General features: G+C 43.4%; 1 protein-coding gene across 7 annotated transcripts in view; it reads left to right on the plus strand.

The window, feature by feature from the left end:
- sgk1 (serum/glucocorticoid regulated kinase 1) overlaps positions 1-21,471 on the plus strand; it is a 59,953-nt gene extending 38,482 nt beyond the window's left edge. The window contains exons 5-14 of one of the 7 annotated variants that reach the window (XM_033648481.2): positions 1,010-1,073; positions 16,181-16,256; positions 16,471-16,546; positions 16,666-16,854; positions 16,940-17,071; positions 17,816-18,052; positions 18,145-18,240; positions 19,340-19,495; positions 19,604-19,693; positions 19,934-21,471. In XM_033648481.2, coding sequence (XP_033504372.2) covers positions 1,010-1,073; positions 16,181-16,256; positions 16,471-16,546; positions 16,666-16,854; positions 16,940-17,071; positions 17,816-18,052; positions 18,145-18,240; positions 19,340-19,495; positions 19,604-19,693; positions 19,934-20,101 — 1,284 coding nt within the window. In that variant the 3' untranslated portion in view covers positions 20,102-21,471. Of the gene's footprint in view, positions 1-1,009; positions 1,074-8,319; positions 8,438-8,758; positions 8,871-13,981; positions 14,137-14,439; positions 14,568-15,036; positions 15,057-15,904; positions 16,060-16,180; positions 16,257-16,470; positions 16,547-16,665; positions 16,855-16,939; positions 17,072-17,815; positions 18,053-18,144; positions 18,241-19,339; positions 19,496-19,603; positions 19,694-19,933 lie in introns of those variants that run through there. The other 6 variants (XM_033648483.2, XM_033648487.2, XM_033648485.2 and 3 more) reach the window with 6 other exon arrangements.
- Positions 21,472-21,992: the final 521 nt, after the last annotated feature.

Consider the following 21,992-nt stretch of genomic DNA (forward strand, 5'->3'; position numbering starts at 1 on the left):
TCTCTTTCTCCCCCATTTCTACACTATTGCTCTGTTGTTCAACCACTTTCTCTCTCTTTCCCTTTTGATTCAATCCATTAAAACTTCTGCAATTTATGCTCCATAACTGCCACCTTCATTCAAAATACATAAATACATTTAAGAATACAGTACATTGGCGAGCACCCAACCTGATTCAAGCATGGGGGAATAATGAGAAATTACAGCCTGGCATGACCTGAACCCGGCAGGTCAGGTTGGGCCAAGTCGGACTTGAGGAAATAATCAGAGCTCTAGACGGCATCCGCCATTTTACACCATCTTCAGCAAGTGTAGGAACGTCAGGGCCCCTATAGGGCTCTGCCTGTGCTAATAGAACTAGGGTCACAATATCGTAACCTTCATTCTATCTCATGCAGGCTCCGCCCTCTACTGGACTCTATGGTGGTTGGTGCCCGATGAATAAACACCCTATCGCGACATAACATTGACCCAAACACACTGATCGTGACCAAAGAGTCCAGTAGAGGGCGGAGCCTGTGAAAGATAGAACAAAGGTTACGATATTGTAACCCTAGTTCTATTGGCATAGGCTGAGCCTTCTACCTAGGGGCCTTGTTGCTTCTACACCGCTTGCTGAAGAGGGTGTAGGATAGTAAATGCTGTTAAATGGCTCCTATTTGTATTGTGGGCTCTGCAGGTATTCAGGTAGGCACGTGCTGATTGGCTGGCTACATTTATCCAAATCTTTTGGACAAATGTGTGCTCATGATTGGAGGAGAGTGTTACCCATACCCACTACTGGCTGTGCAACAAACTGCCCCCCTGGGATGATAAACATAACCATGACCTTGCCTAATTTATTAATGAGTTTGCATTGCTTAGACTTTTAGAGAATTAATTGAGTGTTATTGAACTGAATCGATAGTCTGAATTGCAGTGTGAGTGCCTCTTATATACTTTTCATTTGTTTTTTTGTCATGTACGTATTCAGTTTGTTTTACTAAGTAATGCCATATTTCTCCCCCAGGCGATGGACCTGTACTACCACAATGAGTCAGACCCAGACAGCTACTGTTGCCCTGGCGACAACAGTAAGTCACCAGCAACTAAACCCCTTGTTTTGTATTCCTCCACTTCCTCCCGTCTCTCCTTGTTTCCCATCTGTCTTTCACACCGTGACTCTCATTTCTCTGTTATCTCTCTCGCCCTCAGTCCCGGGTCATTCCTCTTTATTATCTGCAGTTTTCTTTATTCTCACCATCAATCCAAAATAATCTCCTACCATTCATTCTCTGTCTATTTTTCTCTTGTTTGTTGTTTCCCTTTCGTCCAAACCTGATGGCTGATTCAGCCTGCACTCACACTCACACTCACACACTGTGTAACTTTATCTTACCTTACCACTTGGCTCTCTAATCCAACCCCTAAGCTCTCAGGATAATAACTGTTGTTCATAAACCAAGATTACTATTTGTTGTTTTGTGGAAACTGGCCTGGAGAGCAAAACAATAGTTACAGACACAATGCTGAGAGCTGATCATCATGCACATTATGCAGTGACCTTTTCCACAACTTCTGCTGCAGCAGAAATATGTTTGTCTCTGTTGCTGGGTGAGAGGTCAGCATTGGTTTATGGCCAGTGTGACTGTAAGTGACTGTACTTTAATTTTCCATCACGCTCCTTATTCATGCCACCGCAAATCATAGTCCAACCCTAAGTGCCCAATACATGTGTGTGTCATGTTTTGGCTTAAAGCTTATCTATTCCCTTTTTTATTATTATCGTTTTACCTTTACCTGTGCCGGGAATCTTGCTGGTGTTTTTCCCGCAAAAGTGTTTGTGTGAGGGTTTGAGCTCACCAATGCATCATTTCCCAGCCAACATCTGTATGTGGGGCCCTTGTGGATAGAAAATGGGCTGAAAATGAGCTCTATTTGGGATTGTCTGTGGGTTGCATAATGGCCCCATACCCATTGCCCACATGAGTTTCATGCAGAGTTAAATGGGTGTTAGGTAGGCCCCAACTGGGCAACATACCCTAGACCCATCTTGGCCCCAGCTTTACATTCAAGGTAGGTATCACATTGGGACTACATGGGCTGAAATGCGCGCTGCAGGTGGGTTTGTCCAAGGGCTCCATGTCTTCTTGTAACAAAATTTGAAACTTTCCTTTCACTTTGGACTCAAGTTCTTTGCATTTTAAACTGTAAGTCATAATTAGCAGAAACTACTATTTTACATATTCTGATGTATCGCAATATTACTTTGCTTTTCAATGTAGGAAGCATTCATTTCCACTCTGGGATAGTATGCACATTCTTCTCACCAGCAGTGGAGAAAGAATTCTGAGTCTTTACTTAAGTAAAATATTGATACTGCTATATAAAAATACGCAATTAAAAGTAAATGCCCTGCATTGAAAATGTTATTTAAAGCTGGGGTAGGCCAAAATCTGCAAACAGCAGAATTGGAAAATACACCCTCCTTCTGCAGCTCTCCTCTCTCTGTCCTAAACCCCTCAAACCAGATGACCACAGGCATATGCACATGCTATATTCAGTAATCCAGTGTTTCTCATACACTGATTTATTAAATCTTATTTTGTAGTAGAGTTTCCTGCAATGTATTCACTTAGTCCCTTCTTTCCCTGCTCTCTCTGATGAAACCACAAATGAAAAAAGAATTAGCTAACTAACATTAACTGCCCCACAGTCCCTCCGCTTTACTCTCAGCCTCTGTGGACTGCTTTGCCAGCACGAGAGCAGGCAGAAGCTTTGGAGATGGACTTTTGGTAAGCTGTGTAGCAACTTGAATCTGGCCACTGCAACCCCCTCCCCCCCCCCCCCCCCCCCAACACCAGGTGTCACAGCGAGCTGGTGGCCATCGGCAGTGCAGGGTCTAACCTGTGTAATGGCAGCAACAGAAAGTTTGTTGATGGGGTGTGGAGTCAGGGCTAGTCACTGTCCCAGAGTTGGGGTTTGTGCAGACTGAATTCAAGTTGCAACAGCAGCTGACTGGGGGGTCCCTCTCTGGAGATGCTGCCCACTTTTTGCTGATATCCAGTATGCGGATATAATACATTATTTGGCCAATAACTGATATCGATATATCCGCCTTTTTTCCCACCTAATTTTAGTGACCATCAAGTCTCTCCTGTAGTGGAATTAACATCATATTATGCATGCATGCTCTTACCATGATGGCCCTCCTGCAGATGGAGACATGAAATACAAAGCTTCTCAATGTATATAATATTCGTTTATTATACAAAATAAGAAAAAGCATATTGGCTGATTCTGATAGTTCATTTTAAAGTCGATATCGGCCGATACCAATGATGTGCCAATATTATCTTGCATTGCTACTAACCTAAACATAAACGTGAAGCCTTTAGCTCCGGTTAGCACCATAGCTTCCGCCATACGGCTGCTCTGTCACTATCTTCGGCTACGATTTCTACCCCTCAGTCCTTCTGGGGACCACTAGGGGTGTTTGTGCTGGCCAAATTCGAGCCACTTCAACCAGCGACTGAAGGTTCCCTCCAGAGCTACTGCCTGCTCTTGAGGCAGTCTATAGTGCCGGGGTGTGAGGCAGAGGACAAACTGTAATTACAGGCTCTAGCTCACGTTAGCTACTTAAAAGTGGAGTTGAAGCTTTAGCCATGAGCCTTTAGCTCTGGTTAGCAGAAGGCTAAACTATTAGCAACATTTTCTCTTTATCTCTGAAAGACTTTGCCAAAACTGTCTGACTCTCTTTTAGACTCTCTTCTTGATAAGTCTGTCCTCTTTTTTGGGCTGCTTTGCAGTGTAGGCAGTTGTTGCCAATCCTGGAATAGCAATTTTCTCTGCAGGCTTCCCCACCACTGAATCAACCTTCAGTTGAAGGGAAGTGCAGCACACGCATCTGCAGTGTAGATGCAGTGTGGCTAAGTTCAACTGTTGTATTTAGTGTTGGGTAGTTTAATCTATAATATTGCATCGTATTCCATGAACTCTTATGTTTAGTATGTAAAGTCTTTAAAGTCAAAAGGAACTAAAGGAGCATGACATGGAAATACTTAAAGTACAAGTGCCTCAAATTTGTATTTAAGCACAGGACTGGAGTAAATGTACTTGGTTACTTTCCACTGTCGCTTGTCACTCTGTGTTACTGCAGTAACAGAACTTGGTAGCAGCTCTGCAGGTACCTGCTGCCTGCTGGAACATCTCCAAGACAGAAATGTGACAAGAACTATATTCTGATGAAAATGTTTTTCGGTGGGAGTAGTCTGCCTGTTAATTACGGGAGTTTTCAGCGTATGGAAAGACATCCAAGCAATTAGGCGAGCTGGTGACAAGCTGTTCCTGTGGCCTGGGCCGTGATGCTGCTACACCCTGTCGTTCCAAGCTCAGCAATTAGTGGCTTTCGGAGAACTTAAAAGTTGAAGTTTGTCCCATGTGAGTCATTTACAGTGATGCAGCGATGTGTGTGACAGAGGTAGCAGTAGAGAGCTATGATGGAGAGCCAGGGAGAGATCCAATAATAATAATTATAGGGAGGAGAGCTCTGACTGTCCATCTTAACGGAGGAACAACCGTGTGTCCTTTCACTATGGTCTTATGTAACAAAGAGCATTTGCTGACTCTTATTAAAACACATTAGTATGCTCATTAACTTGCTGCAGAGCGGTTAATCAGCATTTACACACTGACTCTTCTTCCTGAGACGCCAACAGGTTTATACAACGTGTGATTACAACGCCTGAGTGTGTGTTCTCAAAAACGACTCTTTTGTTCTCAGTGACGCAATACACAATATCAGCAGCTCCCTTTCTGAAGCTGTTATTTACTCTTTTCTTCTTCCGCTCATGACACATCGTTCGCCTGTGTCAACCTGCCCCTGGTGCATGCAAACATACACACCTCCACACACACACACATTCAAAAACACAGCACAAATATAATATGCATATTACCTTATATTTCATACAGACACTCCTAAACCAGAAGCAGGTTTGAGAAGCTTGTCTGAACACGTTTGTTGCCCTCATATCTTGCATGTTTACAGTAAGACAGATTTGGGTGTGTGCGCTGTATTCAGAGCCAGGGCCACCAATGGCATAATCCCTGTTCCCTAAATCTACCTTTGACCATCACAACCTAATTCGAGCCTTAATCCAAAAGCCAAATCCTCACCCCCCTACGGCCCTAAAAATATCCTCTCTTTGCAAAAATGCTTTCATTTTTGGGGATGTCCTGATAGCCTAGAGGTTAATGTTTCCACTTCACATCCTGCTGGGTGCCTGTATTGCGTGGCATTTCCCATCTTTCTTTTCCCAGATTTTTTGTCATCTCTCTACAGCCACTATCTAACAAGACCATAAAATTCCCCCAAACTACCTTTTAATGTTCTCACTTCTAGCATTTCAGGAGGTATTTAAAGCTGGGGTAGGCAGTTTGATTTTGGCATCATGGGGCAAAAATCCCATAATAAACTTTAAGCATATTGTAATTCAAGTAGACTGAGAAAAAAATAGACTTTTGCATCTTCTCTTGGCTCTGTTTTCAGACTTTAGAAAATTCAATTCAATTCAATTTTATTTATAAAGCCCAATATCACAAATCACAATTTGCCTCACAGGGCTTTACAGCATACAACATCCCTCTGTCCTTAGGACCCTCACAGCGGATAAGGAAAAACTCCCCCAAAAAACCCCTTTAACGGGGAAAAAAAAACGGTAGAAACCTCAGGAAGAGCAACTGAGGAGGGATCCCTCTTCCAGGACGGACAGACGTGCAATAGATGTCGTACAGAACAGATCAGCATAATAAATTAACAGTAATCCGTATGACACAATGAGACAGAGAGAGAGAGAGAGATGCAGGTAATGACAGTAGCTTACAACAACATTATTGAAAGTAATAATATTATAGTTATAGTTCTGGCTACTGTGGTACAATATGTTGAAAGTATGTCTTAATATCTGGCAGTATACATGTGTGACAATAATCATATGTGTATAATAACAGTAGAAGTATAACTAATGACTAATGATGGCAGCAGCAGCAGGAGGCATCTGGCAGGACCACAGCAGCAGCACAACCACACACGTCACGCTGTCCAGGCACCGCTGCGATATGAGTTAATCTGAGAGACAGTGGAGCACAAAGGCTCCGGAGAAGAAGCCGAGTTAGTGACATCCAGAATGGCCGAGTTAGCAAGATGCAGTAATAGGAAAAATCTAGCCTTTCACAAAAGACTTGGCCAATCACAGGTCAAGTCTTTTGACCAAGACTTGGCCAATCACAGGTCATTTAAAAAGAGAAGACGTTCCTATCAGCTGTTCCATAAATGCGGATTAGTCTGGGGCCATCTAGTGGCTGTTTTAGTAAGGAACCAGAACCAGGGCGAGAGAGACAGGATCTGGAATTCAATGGATGCGCCTTTCTGTCAAAATAAAAGCACCAAGCTAATAAAAATGCGGTGAAACTTTTTAAGTTAAAGAATATAATTTACAAGAAAACACAAGAACACTTTTACTTTGGTGAATTTGGTGAATTCCGGATCTGCTCTCTAGACCGGAACCAGAATCCAGACAAAATTCAGAGTGAATGGAAACCAGACTCTTCCCGTACGTGAAGAGCCTGGTGACGCGAGGCTAAATGTGGATGCACGTGCACGTCCCTTTGGTGAAAGTGGGATCCAGTGGCGGAGAGTCTTGCAGAGAAAGATGCTACTTCTGCGTTGACATTGACTCCCTACACTGAAAAGCAACCCCAAAAAAGGATGACAGAATTACCAAAAAGAGAGTCGTCAAGACAGTCTTACAAAACAAGACAAACGAGAGCCAAAGGATGGCTAAAGCTTCAAGTTCACGTTTACGTAGCTAACCTAAGCTAGAGCCTCTACAGTTTGTCCTCTGCCACTAGACTGTCTCAAAACCAGGCAGTAGCTCAAGACTGGACCCTGGGTCGCTGGTTGTAGTGGCTCGACTTTGGCTAGCGCAAACTCCCAGAGTGATCCCCAGTCGGACTGAGGGGTAGAGATCATAGCCAAAGATAGTGACAGAGCAGCTGCATGGCGGAAGCTATGGCGGAGAATCATAAGAAGCGTCCAAGAAACCTTGGTGTTCATAGGAAGGATAAGAGAGCCCTCCTGGGGGTGGATGACGTGGTAAACTCACTCGCAGGCATTTGTCATACGCAGATGTCAACAGTGTTTGTGTAATTACTCTTATTCCCTGAGGGGGCAGACAAAAGTTCTGCCCTCCAGCTTTAAAGTCCTCCATGAAACTGAAGTTTGAGTGCTTTTAGCTTCTGTGCTCTGACATATTGCCCAGTTGGACTGCTAAAAAGAGTTTAGATACAAAACTACAGCAGACTCTTGGCTCCACACACACCTCCCCTGGAGAAGGATGAGGCAGAGATGAATGAATTCGACTTACGCTACGTTATTTTTGGCAATGGAAACAACAATTTTGTCTGCTGACATTTAAATACGCAGCTCGTTTTATCTCTCTCTGCATATGTGACCGGTGTTGCTCGCTGCTCTCATTTGATTAGACAAACTTTGGTTAACGCCCTGAGCACAGAATGAGTCAGCAAACACTTGACACCATTTACAGAAAGAGAAAAGACAAGGATTTGGATGTAACAATACTCTAATACTGATTTGTTTGGCACATATGTTGCACATAAGAAGCTATAAACAGTCCATTAGGGACACAGGATTAAATGTATGTTCGATTTAATGGGGACTTTAATGAGAAATTAGAGACAAAAACAGTTTGGTTGTGTTGAGGTAAGTAGCTTGTTGATTTTAAATAACGTCTCCATCATCACCTGGGTAAACAGTCCTTTATCATTTGTTCTCCATATATGTTTAATGTTATTGCACATGTTTGCATACTCAGCTGACTGGGATTAAACAACAGGTAGTGTGATCATCAAACACTGTCCCCATTTTACCCATAATGAGCATCATGATCAACAATTTCCAGGATCCATACAAACAACTGGCACTTCCCTATCAATTCATCTTGAGGACATGATTACGAAACTTTTGGGCCTACGCACAAGCAGACCAGCGGACACCACTAGTAGAGAGGAACCCAAGAAGTCTCAGTTTTCACATGACCGTGACACTGAAGGCATCTGTTGGCCACTTTTTGGTAGCCTCGCTAGCCAAACACTCCACTCACACCAGTGGCAAAATAAAAGCCTGGCTGTCCTCTCTGAATAGCCGAGGCCTTTATGTAACGGTGTCATTTGGTTCCTCACCACCGAGGCTCATTCACATTCAGCGCCAGATCAACTGTAGCCACAAACAGCCTCATCATCTCCGGCACAGAGCGTGGACGTTACAAGATGGAGGGATGGAAGAGATGAAAGGATTTAATAGCTGGATGTCATCTGCTGGGAGACGGCGTGAATATGGGCATGTGCTACTCTTTGCGTATGTGTGGATATACAGTAGGTACGTGGGCTGAGGGAATGTGTGTGTGTGTGTGTGTGTGTGTGTAATTATACTACAACTCCTGCACCTCAACCCCGTTGGCACTGCTACAAACCTCTTCCTGTCCTTTCACGAAATGGCCCCGAAGTGTGTGTGTGAGTCAATGCCGGCTTTGGCACCGATGACAGTGCCACTAGTGGGTTACGTAACGTGCTGGTGTCTCTCTCACATACACATAGAAAGGCAGTAAACACTCAGCTTGAGTATGGTGGAGCCTCCTCTTGTTCAGGGCCCAAGCAAATCCAGTAAGGGAGAGAGGGCCAGATCGGAAAAACACTGAGTGGACCTTTTGTTAGTTTTGCTCTCCCTCTCTCCTGATCTCTTCTCAACACCTCTCTCATTTCATTCAACTCTGGGCTATGACCACAGATGCAGTGCTCACTTCCCGGCGGAGGTAACGTCTTTTTTTGTTGCCGCTTTTAATCTTCTCCTTTTCCATGTTTTCGCTCTTACATCTTGGATAAGAATGCAAAGTAGCTGCTAATCATTTGGAGTTTAAAATCCGGTCTCCTTGTGTACATGTGTGTGTAATTTTTCAAGGTCAGCACTTTCCTTGTTATTCCAGGAAGCAATATGTGATGTGCAAGGTCTCACTTGTTTGGCGCGTGGTGCTTTCAAGTGCTGATGAGAGATGTCGGTTTGTGTCCCACGCGGGCCGCTGCTGTGGTGCTCAGTGGTGAGATATTGTGAATTAAATGCGTGTTGAAGGATGGCAACCTGCGCTGTCTCAAGGAGAAATATGTTTTTCCAACAAATCAAGTTCTTGTTGGCGCAGTGAGGGAGAGGCGTGTTGGACACCTTGAGGGATTTTAGGAAGTACCTGAAATGCCCTCTCTCTGTTTTAGAGAGCGTGTGTGCTGTCAGACTCCCTGCAGGTTTGTGTTGCCCTCCAGCTCTGCGTGTGTGTGTGTGTGTGTGTGTGTGTGTGTGTGTGTGTGTGCGTGCGCATCAGGTGGCTCTGGGGGACAGATTAATAATAGATTTGACCTGAGTTAAGGGAGAAACAGAGACAGCAGTAAAAAGTTGAGGCTATATTTAAAAACTGCCGAGTCACACATGCAGGAACACAATGATTTTTTTCTGGAAGAGGCCGGGGGGGTCAAGAGCAAAAGAATACACACTTTCTCTCTCTCACACACACACATGCAGCCATCTTCCTGACTCTCATTTGTGGAGGAGCCTTAATTGCTGCTTGTCTTTTGCTCTGCATTGTCACGGTCTAATAACACCTCTGCTCAGTGAGTGTTGCTGCAGCACAAAAGCATATCTTTTCACACAACTTTGCTCTCCTTTAGATTTGTGAGCAGTCGCTGATTAACAGCCAAGAAGACAATGTTGGCATTGTACATCTCTACAAACCACGGATACGTTTTATCTGTATGTTTCACGCCTACTATATCAACGTTTCTAAAGTGATGTAGCTCTGATTACATGTGTAGTGGCTGTTTCAACATACCACAGTTCCTAGGCCACTTAATTTATGAGGTGTCTCGGTTTCGACTCATGTTTCTGTTCCTTTCTGGAGGTCCACAGTGCTAACATGAGGCAGGGAAGAAGTTTAACAAGGTTCGTTGAGAATACAAAAAAGGAAACAAAACGACAGTCCCTCCAAAATAGGAGGCGCTAGAGACCACTGTACAAGACCAGCAAACAAGCAAACCGGTTGCTTTTTTGGCGAAAGATGGGCGGCATTTCCTGCCATAATTGCACCACCAAAAGTGGGTGTTTTTTTCGTGTATGTAAGACATGGGTTGCATTTCCAGCCATGACTGTACCAGTAAAAAAGGGTATTTCCAGCAAGACATCGGGAACATTTGTGCCACTAAAGCCGGGTATTTTTTAGCAAGAAATGGGCAGTGTTTCTAGCCATGACTGTGCCACCAAAAGCAGGTGTTTTTTTAACGAGAAATCTGATGCATTTCCAGCTGGGATGGTGCCACAAAAAGTGGGTGTTTTTTTGTTAGTGAGACATGGGTCGCATTTCTAGCCATGATTGTACCAGTGAAAAAGTTTCTTTTAGCAAGACATTGGGAGCATTTCCAGCTGTGACTGTGTCACCAAAGCAGGTGTTTTCAGCGAGAAATCTGCTGCATTTCCAGCTGTGATGGTGCCACAAAAAGTGGGTGTTTTTTCGTGTATGCAAGACATGGGTCGCATTTCCAACTGTGACTGCACCAGTAAAAAATTGTTGGTGTTTTTTAGCAAGACATTGGGAGCATTTCTGGCCGTGACTGTGCCTCCAAAAGCTGGTGTTTTTAGCGAGAAATCTGCTGCATTTCCAGCTGTGACTGTGCCACAAAAAGTGGGTGTTTTTTTGTTAGCGAGACATGAGTCGCATTTCTAGCCATGATTGTACCAGTGAAAAAGTTTTTTTTTTTAGCAAGACATTGGGAGAATTTCTGGCTGTGACTGTGCCACCAAAAGCAGGTGTTTTCAGCGAGAAATCTGCTGCATTTCCAGCTGTGACTGTGCCAACTAAAGTGGGTGTTTTAACCAAAATATGATATTTTCCTAAACATAACCAAGTGGTTTTTGTGCCTAAACACAACCACATGTTAGCCACGGCACTGTTGAAACGTAAAGAAATGTTTCAACATATCTGCCGGCCAAGCTGTAGACCACTGTTCAAGACCAGCGAACAACAAAACCAGTTGTGTTTCAGTGACCTGTGGCTGTGTTTCCAGCGGCTCCTTAGTCACCAAATATGGATATTTTTTGTGACCCACTACTGTTTATCCAGCGGGGATAGTGCCACAAAAAGCAGCTGTTTTTTTTACCAAGACATTGCTGCATTTCTAGCAGGGACTGTGCCCCCAAATCCAGGTATTTTAAGCCAAAACATGATTTTGTCTTAGCCATAATCAAGTGGTTGTTGTGTCTAAATCATTCACATGCAAACAACAGCATTGTTGAAATGCAAAGTTTCAACATATCTGCTACACAGTAACGTAAAAATGTAGACTATCTGTGGTTTGCAGAAACGTTGAAAGCCAGCATTCAAAAGTTAACTTACGTTTCAACATATCCGCTATGTAATAATGTACAAATGTTCCATATCTGTGGTTTGCATACAATGCCAACATTTATTCTAGCGATTGGGTTAAAAGATGCTCATCTCATCTCTGTTTATTCTTCATCTGATTCACATTGCCATGATGTTTTTCTCACTGCATCTGCTGTCCATATCTTTAGTGCTTTGCCCCTGGTGTTCTCACATCTATCTATCCTTTCATTTTTTCTCTCTGTTCCCTACTGACTCACACGCACACACAATATGTCTCAAGACAATAAACATCAACAAAACATCCTGCATGTGCACACATGCACCAAATAGCTGGGAGAGCACTGCATCAAGAGACATGGTCAATTAATATGGCCTCAACTTGTTGGCAACTCCCTGACTTTGAATGAATGTGAGCTCAGTGAATTTCCAAACCTGGGTTACTTTTTAATTCCGGGCTCAGCAGGTGAATGGCCTCAGCTAGCAGACTGCAGTGGAAAAAAACTGCCTACAAGGGGAAGTTTGAGAGGACCAAATGTTTGCATATAGCCTTTAACTATAAACCTGTTTTTGCCTTTATGTGATGTTGAAAGGTTACAAATAAAGAAAGGTGTGGTTTCAAGTGGAATACAGATGGATGAGGAAGTGCTAAGCTTAAAAAAATAGTGTCATCAAGTGACAGTTGGTCTCTATTATGTGTTTAAATAGACATTGTCATATGAATTCTCTTCCCAGTACTTCCTTTTATTTGGTTTAAAGGAACAGTGTGTGACATTTTCAGGAATTTAGTGGCATCTAATAGTTAAGATTGCAGATTGCAACCAGCTGAAACTTCTCCTGTTAGAATTTCTTCATTTTTCAGGAGGGTTTTACAGGGAGCCAAATTATCCACAGAGGTCTCCAAAACAAACCAACCAGGTGATTAAAACCAGTAAAAACACAGAATAAAGCAGTTACGTTACAAATTGGTGTTTTTCCTACGCTGTTTGGCACGTCTGAGATTAGCTGCTAGCCCAGCACCTGCTAATGTGTGCTCACCTTTTTGTCTGATTAATGTTTGATAACCTTATTTCTGATCCAGACATTCAGTAGGTTTTATGAGCTGAATTATCTGCAGAGGTCTCTTCCTCTCCAAAACAAACGGACCTGGTGATTAACACTGAATAAAGCCATTTAAATTACAAATCGGTATTTCGCGAGCCTAGCACCTGCTAACGTGTGCTCAAATTTTTCTCTGATTACTTTAGATCCAGACATTCAGGAGGTTTTTATCAGAAGCCGAATTATCCACAGAGGTCTCTTCCTCTCCAAAACAAATAGACTTTGTGAATGAAACAGGTGAAAATGCTGCATAAAGTGGTTTCACGTTACAAATCAGTGTTTTTCCATTGCAGTTCGGCTTGTCACATGCGTGGCAGCTAGCCCAGCTGCTAATGTGTGCTCAATTTTTTTTCTCATAACTTAAGATCCAGACGTTCAGGAGGTTTTTACCAAGATCCAAATTATCTGCAGAGGTCTCCTCCTCTCCAAAACAAATGGACCAAGTTATATAACATGACAAAAACACAAAATAAAGCGGTTTCCTGTTAAAAAAAAAAAAAGTGTTTTTCCGACACTCTTATCACGGGGCTGCTAACTACAGTGGCCGATGATAAAATGCTAAAATTCTAAAACACTAAAACGCACCAACACACTTGGTCCTATACAGACCCAGTGTTTGGTTCGTATATTCTCAGCTACTGTAGAATCATGGCGGTGCAACATGGCGATCACCATAGATGAGGAGCAGCACCCTTTGTAGATATGAACCGCACATTCTGAGGTAATGTCAGCAACGTGGGCATGTGTGAAGGAATAAAACCATCCAACATGCTCTGGGTTTTCTTCATGACTTCAGTGAAGTCCGAACACAGATGTCAGATCTGCTTGACTAGCGCCAACTAGTATAATAAATACCTGAAAATACCTGATACCAGAACCTCTTAACATTACTGTAGACACTATGTGTAAACAAGATCACACAATTTCACTCATACAGTAACATGCTTGTTATTTTCAGATGATTATACACTAAAGAAACATCTTTATAATCTGCCAATATTTTTTTCTACATTCTACACGCTGGACCTTTAATAATCCATCTGTTTGTTGTGTTTATAACTTCCTGTTTATTTCGGTGCTGGGGAAAGCAGCTGCAGAAATAAATTAGTAAATATACTGCTTACACTACTCACGACTTTGTGCCCCTTATTTTTAAGTGTTACCACTGAACTATTTGTTTCTTTTGTAATTAAACACAAGTTAAGTCAATATTTCCAATGGCTGAACTCTAAAGTATGAGCTTATGAGGAGTATTTGAATGCAGCACGCCCCCCCCCCCCCCCCCCCCCCCCCCCCCCCCCCCCCCCTCCCCCCGCCCTGAGGGAAACTCATTGAGCCATGTATGAACCAGCGAGCTGGAGAGTGGAAGGAAATAGAGGCGGGACGTCTCCGCCCTGCAGAGAAATAAAAAAAAAAACATCTTGTGGATGAAAGTCTCAAGGAGGAGGAGTACTGTGTAGTTCGATTACCTGCCTGCCGAGGAGCCTAAAGCCCCCCTGCTTGTTGTGATCCGGGAAATAAAGCGTCCTTATGAAAGACAAAACGACCACTTTGACGTGTAAGTAGGCTGCATATTCATTTTTAAAGCAACAGCGATGGGTTTCACCATCCGATCTCTATAATATCCCTCATGTAGGAAAACTGTAGGTCTGCGCTGTGCGACTTAATGGTGTTTCTGCGGTTACCAGCCTATTGTGGTATTTATAGTCTCTTTTGTAAAAGCCAAAGCTCCCTAACCTACTTCTCTGTGACTGGAGTGTCTGTGAGGAAGAAAGCTTTGGCAGACATACTTGGGGGGGGGGGCTCTCCATTCACCCCGTAATCCCTGTGACCTGGATTTATGATGCCGTTATCTATGGAAAACCCTCGCTGATAGGGAGGGGAGGTCTGTTTTAAAAGTGCCAGAGAAACCTTGGCAACTCGTACTTTGCAACTTGTTGAAGCTCCTGGCGCTGCAGGCAGAAATGAGGACTCGCTCGGATCTCAAAGGTTCGTTTGTGCTCTGTGGAAACTGGAGCTGGTGTGTTTCTTTTGCAGGCAATTGAGTGGAATTATACCGGTTCTGTGCGCTTTTACGCACGACTTTGTGGATTGTGAGTGCTTGTAGTGTGCAGCAAAGTTACAGCTGATGACTTGCATTGATCATGCTCTTCTCTGTAAACTGTTACACTCATTGCAACTTACATTTATAACTTACATTTATATTATTGTTCTATGTCTCCGTCCTGTTTACGCGCGGCCATCATTCTACTTTTAAATAGGTTTTGTCTTCATATGCGGTATCGTCTTACATACTTCTCCTCCACTCAGGCGTGCTGATAAAACTTGAACCAGGTGCCTTACATAACCGTACCTAACCCAACCCGTCTGCTCTTCTCTGTGCCAGCGCACAGAACGCAAAACAAGCCGCACTTCTCCACACAATTCCACCCTGATCATCACATTGGATTATTTTGGCTGCTTCTGAGAGACTTGTCGGTAGGTTAAAACAGATCCCGGGTCCGATCTATGTTTTTTCTTCCTCGTTTGAGTTATTCAGGAGGTTTCTCAGTCTGTACTTTTCCACTACCAGCGGCTTTTTTTCTTGGCACCGGGCCTCCCTCGGCTCAGGCTCAGGCTCTCCCTCTCGTCTTTTGTACACCGAGGGAAAGCCTGCGTCACTCCCGGCCGTTTTAATTGAGTAGCAGCCAAATGGTGAAGCTGATAGGCCTGATTCAGATCAGATTATTTATACAGGACCAAGTTGCAGTCTCGTTGGGGGTTACAGGCGGAGAGGAGGCATGGATACCGGGTTACAAAAATAATCAGGAGCTTGGAGACTAATCCCGAATGTCATGAACTCTCTCGAGCTTTCATTTCATGCTTACATGTATGTACAGTTTCTGTATTCCCTGGAACATTAAGCTACATCGTATGTTATATTAATGGACACATCTGGATGTCATTAGCTTATAGGGTTTGTTACAGTCTGAAATGTCCCTGTCTTGCTGTCCTGGTGACAAGCTAAGACTGTGTGACACATGGGGTATTGAGCAAAGTTGCTATGGTGTTGCACAAACATATGTGCAAATAATGCAGCCTTTCAGTGAGCTGCGGTAAAGGCATTTATTTTTTTCACTTTTTTCCTATGTTTTTGACGCAAGCACATCTTGAGGTGCGGCTATGACGCGCTACAAGCGCAACGGCCTCTGATTGGCCCACAACGGGATCTATCATCTTCTCACGGTCCATTTAGATGAAAGAACTGTTTGCACAGGATCACGCCTACCAGGGGGTGTGGGTGTTTGCAGGGGAAAGGAAAGGAAAGGAAGGGGGGTAGCTCCTCCCTCCTCCCCGGGCTTATTATAAAACAACAGCCAGAGGCCTGATGGTTATATTTTCAGCTGCTGTTCAACTCATCACATCATGACGATCAAAACAGAAACAGAAAAGTCTGTCCTGACTTATTCCAAGTCTAGAGGGCTTGTGGCTTTAGTCACCGGTATGGAATCCTAACTGGATGTTTAAAGCTGCTTTTTCTTGACATGGATGGATTTGTTTTTGGCTTTTACTAAAGATAACCTAAACTTTTATTTTCTGTTTTTCTCTCTCCTGTGCTGCAGCTTTTATGAAACAGAGGAAGATGGGGCTGAACGACTTCATTCAGAGGCTTGCCACAAACTCCTACGCCTGCAAGCAGTGAGTACCATCTGACTCATGTTATTGTTCTGCATTCGCTGGAGGACAAAACCCGCTGGGAAACACAACCAGAAATCCCAGTTATGTGTCCTCTGGAGAATCTCTGTGACTTAATGTGACTCCCAGATCAGCTGATTCACATCTAAACACAAATGAGGATACTTTAGATGCTTTGCTGAATGAACTAAGTTTGAACTCTGTTTTCTTTTTCCAGTCCTGAAGTTCAGTCTATTCTGAACTTGAGTCCCCCTCAGGATGCTGAGCTCATGAACGCAAACCCGTCTCCCCCTGTAAGTATATTTGCACTAAGCTTCCTTTGTTTATATTTCATCGTATGCAGAGATACACACATATATCCCCTGTATATCATAATGTGGTTCTAACCTCTTCGTCTTCTCCCCTCTTGCAGCCCAGTCCATCCCAACAGATCAACCTCGGTCCGTCCTCCAACCCGTCAGCCAAACCCAGCGACTTCCACTTCCTCAAGGTGATCGGCAAAGGCAGCTTCGGCAAGGTGCTGCTTGCACGCCACCGCACGGATGACCAGTTTTACGCAGTCAAAGTCTTACAGAAAAAGGCCATCCTCAAGAAGAAGGAGGTAAGTGTGCAAAAAAAAGTGCACATGCAACAAAAGTCGTGTTCTCCTGCACCTTTCTAACCCCCCATCTTCTTGCATTCCGCAGGAGAAACACATCATGTCAGAGAGGAATGTGCTGCTAAAGAATGTCAAGCACCCGTTCCTGGTGGGCCTGCACTACTCTTTCCAAACAGCGGACAAACTCTACTTCATCTTGGACTACATCAATGGAGGCGAGGTGAGTTAACTAGCTGCCAGGAAACGATAAGGATGCGAAGCAGAGATGATAGAAGAGGAGGGAGAAGCTGGGCTATTTAAAGAAAGAACTTAAGATGAATGAATAGGGTAGGAGGACTTTTTAATGATGGATATAGTTGGAGGAAGAAGGGAAGTTTAAAAAGGAATAATATAGTGCCAGAATCAGAGATAAAGACGAGGCAGAAGCACAGACAGACAGAGGGGATATCCTGTCATGAGAAGCAGAGTAGAAGCTGCAGCTCTCTGTCTTTCTTTCTTTCTGGAAAGGAAACACCTCTCAGGAAATCACGGGGTGGGTTGGGACAGCGGGAGAGACTCAGGGCCAAAATTAGCAGCAGCATTGAGACTCAGTGTGTGTCTAATCGAGCTAATTTCCTGCAATTGTTGGACGAGCAACGACAGGGCTGATTAAATATGGGCCTCATCGGGGAAACAGGACGCATTCACTTCTCCCCTTTCTCTTTTCTTCCCCTCTTCCCCCCCCCCTCTATCCTGCTGCTCTTTGGCTCCACCTTTGGCCCTCGTTTCATTCGTCTTCACTTGTCAAACTTTTTAAGCTGTCGCCTTCCTGCCTCTTTATTTCCTCCCATCCGGTTTCCTCTTGTATCTGTCTCTTTATCGTTGCTCCTCTAATTTCCTATCTCTGCTCATGTGATTGTCTGGATAATCTCTAACGTAGCTTTAAGGTTTTGTTACTAAAACACTGTTATTTTTTGTCTTCCAGCTGTTCTACCACCTACAGAGAGAACGCTGCTTCCTCGAGCCCAGAGCCAGGTTCTACTCAGCAGAGATCGCCAGTGCACTGGGCTACCTCCACTCCCTCAACATCGTCTACAGAGACTTGAAGCCAGAGAACATCCTGCTGGACTCACAGGGACACATCATTCTTACAGATTTCGGCCTGTGCAAGGAGAACATCGAGCCCAACGGGACCACGTCGACCTTCTGCGGTACGCCAGAGGTAAGGACAGAATATGTGGCGATTCAGAACTTGACAGCACTCTGTAATATTCAGCAAGCTCACCAACTCTTCCTGTCTTTTTCTATCTGCAGTATTTAGCTCCTGAGGTTCTACACAAGCAGCCGTATGACAGGACGGTAGACTGGTGGTGTTTAGGAGCTGTTCTCTATGAGATGCTGTACGGCCTGGTGAGTAACATTCAGATTTAAGTTACATTAGTGTATAGTAAAGTTACCCCCCAAACTAAGTATTTTTGGAAATAACTTTTTGACATATGTTCTGAAACTGTCACTATATCCACACAGTAGTCCATGAGACAAATAATCTGAGAAAAGAATCATGTTCTCCTGCCTCCTCATAGTGCCTCTAATGGCATTTACTAGAAGCCACAGTGACTGAAGGAAAATAACCAATCAGAGTTGAGGATGCAGCTGCTAGTCATGTCAATAGATTCTTGCAAAGGCCATTAGGAGCACTAAGAGGAGGCAGAGGAACTTTTTTTTCACAGATTATCTGTCTCATGTACTACTGTAAGGGAGGTGTCACTATATCCACACAGTAGTACATGAGACAGATAATCTGTGAAATAAATTACGTTCCTCTGCCTCTTCATAGTGCTCCTAATGGCCTTTAAAAGAATCCATTGACATAACTGACAGCTGCATTAAAGACTCTTGGTTCTTTTCCTTCTGGTGGATTCTAGCAAATGCCATTAGAAGCACTAAGAGGCGTCAGGGGAACATGATCCTTTGTCACAGATTATCTGTCTCAGGTACTACTGTGTGGATATAGTGACAGTTTCAGGATATATGTCAAAAAGTTATTTTTCTAGAAAATAGCAACTGTAGCTTTAGAATTTGCCAGAATCCATCGAAATGACTGACAGCTGTGTTAGAGACTCCTCGGCTCTGATTGGTTGTTTACTTGTAGCTGTGTTGGATTCTAGCAAATGCCATTAGAAGCACTAGCAGAAGGAGCAGCAACATGATTTATTTCAGAGATAATCTGACTCATGTACTACTTTGTAGAAATATTAACAGTTTCAGCAAATATCACAGTTATTTTCATAAAAGTTATCAACTCTAGCTTTAATAAATGCCAGAAGTATGTACTGTAATACTGAGTTACACAGCACACAATGATACAATCTTATCTCATTTTTGTTCCACGTGTTTGTGCATGTTTCTGTGCATGACTTCAAATGACACAACCCGTGTCTGTCATATGGATTCCTCTCTTTCTTGCTGCCAAGATGCTAATCGGTTCCATTTTCTGTCCCTCCCCCAGCCTCCGTTCTACAGCCGCAACACAGCGGAGATGTACGACAACATCCTGAACAAGCCGCTGCAGCTGAAACCCAACATTTCCAACGCAGCCAGACACCTGCTGGAGGGCCTTCTGCAGAAGGACCGAACTAAGAGGCTGGGCTGCACAGAGGACTTTGTAAGTGTTTAGTTATGTGGATCGTATGTGTGTATCTGTGTGCATATTTACATATTATGTGTATTAAAAGACGTTATGTAATAATTTGTCATTTCCGTCTCTTCGCAGATTGAAATTAAGAACCACATATTCTTCTCCCCCATCAACTGGGATGAGCTCAACGCCAAGAAAATCACCCCTCCCTTCAACCCCAACGTGGTACGTTCCTATTTAATACCCAAATAAGTGCTGATTATGGCAGATTTTATGATTTTCTACAGTTTAGTAGCTAAAGTCCACAGACTTGCTTTTGTCTTAATCCTCAGTGCTCACATTTACGTAACTAGATCAGGAGCGTGGAACATCCTCGCTGTGAATTAAAACATTTCCAATTATGGCAAGGTATTTTACAGCCAGACTAATCCCTGCTTGTCTCCCCTCGCCTTCCTTCCCCCTCAGACGGGACCCAACGACCTGCGGCACTTTGATCCAGAGTTCACAGACGAGCCAGTGCCCAGCTCCATTGGCTGTTCCCCAGACAGCGCTCTAGTCACAGCCAGCATCAAAGAGGCTGCTGAGGCCTTCGTGGGCTTCTCCTACGCCCCATCTATGGACTCCTACCTATAGGATTCAAACAAAGGCACTCAATGGACACCAATTCAGATTTACAGGACATGAACTGTGGCGTGTCCATGGACTTGCATCTTGACTACACTTTACGTTTCCCATCAGGATGGTGGACATTCCCCAACAAACCCCCTGCAACAACTCTGCATCTGCAAAGAACTGAAACCTGTACTTGCCATAATCGCTCCAACTCTTGTAAAAAGACATGCCGCAAGAGTATGCCTGCCACGATTAGATGACTCATCGGGGTTGTAATCCTCCATCTAACCCTGATCTACTGACGCACAAATTCTTCAGCCTTCCACAATAGACACAAAAGCTCTGCAGCCTTCAGTAGTCAATCTCTTTCCGGATAGCGGAGGTCCTTTGCACACAGCTCAGGCAGCTTAAAAGCCAGCCTCGACCCTGAAGCCACAACTGACAAGCACACACGCCAACTTCCACCTTCTCTGAAAAGAGAAAGCCTGGACCGTACTGTACCAGCCCTGACAAGGATTTCCATCTTCATCTATGTAGCGAACACCTTCCCTCCTTTGAGATTCTGTCCACCCATCCACCGGGGAACCCACCTGTTGACTTTGAATGAGTAGCTTGAAGATGACGTTCATGTTTTGGTGCTTTAGTTTCTTTTCATTTCTATTTGTGTGGTTAAAAAGGGAGCCATTTTAAAGCTGAATGTTACAGAGGGGGATGTTTTATTTTTTCTCTCAAAGGTGCCTTTTATTTTTTTCTCTACATCCAAACACATCTTTTGGGTTTGTCTGCGTCAACCTTAAAGTCACCAATGTTTCTTGTTGCTCCACGCCTAACTGCAGGTGGGAGGAGCTGTGTTATTTTAAGTCGCTAGAGAGGATTGAAGTAGCACCAAATTTACAAATTTAACGCACCTGTTTCAGGCTTTAACACGTGAGACGTAGAGAACTCAAACGATGTTTCGTATCTTCATTTGCACATAAAACAATTAATGGTGGTAGAGAAAGAGAAAGAGAGAGCACAGCTGCTAGTGGAGAAAGAGGAGCAATGCGTTCAGAGGTGTCTGTGGAGTTCTGCTTGCCAACTGTGTCCCCCTCATATAGTCTTCCATTCGCCTCACAATAATGTAACGGCGGCCCGCAGCTGGGCCGACGCCATCGAAACTGAACATTCCATTTTAATATTGCTGTAATGCAGTTTGATGGTATTTAAGTTTGTTTGTATATTTGGAGTTATGTGTACTAGTTTTAATGTATATTGAACAAAAAATGACTTAAGGTATGCTTAAATATGTATATGTAACAATACATGTTAAATGTTCTGTAAATTGTAAAATTGTTTAAGATTTATGTGACCATGTTTGGTTTGCAATAAAAGTTTAACTTTATTACACCTAACCTTGTTTGTATCGATTGGTAAATGGACTTTGGCTTCATTATTTGGATTTTCCTTTAGTCTGAACCTAGCTGGCACCAGACGTGAATATGGGTCAGAAAGATGTTGGACTCTTATGTTGGACAGCTGAATGAAAATTGTGGTGACAATATTTTAAATGTCCAATGGCATAAGAATATCACGATCTGCAACATCATTCTATGTCAAGATGACGTAACCACAAGATGTTTGGGACACGTTGGATTGGTTGGAAAACCAACAAATATATGTCTTCAGTGCCTCAAATTGACACTGGCATTTGACGTCCTGACACTGAATTTGGTCGCCCAACGACAACTTAAATTCAACCAAATTTCTGGGATTTAACAATGTTGGTAGCCAGCTGGGAAATATGCAGATCATTTTAACATAATCTCAACATTGCCAGGAAATATCCAACAGTGTTAGAAATAAAGCACATCAGAGCTTGTTTTAAAAAGTTAAAGTGCAAACGGAAAAATGTAAAGAATGTAGATCTGGTAAA

Source organism: Epinephelus lanceolatus, chromosome 13, assembly GCF_041903045.1.
Source record: "Epinephelus lanceolatus isolate andai-2023 chromosome 13, ASM4190304v1, whole genome shotgun sequence".
Lineage (NCBI taxonomy): Eukaryota > Metazoa > Chordata > Actinopteri > Perciformes > Serranidae > Epinephelus > Epinephelus lanceolatus.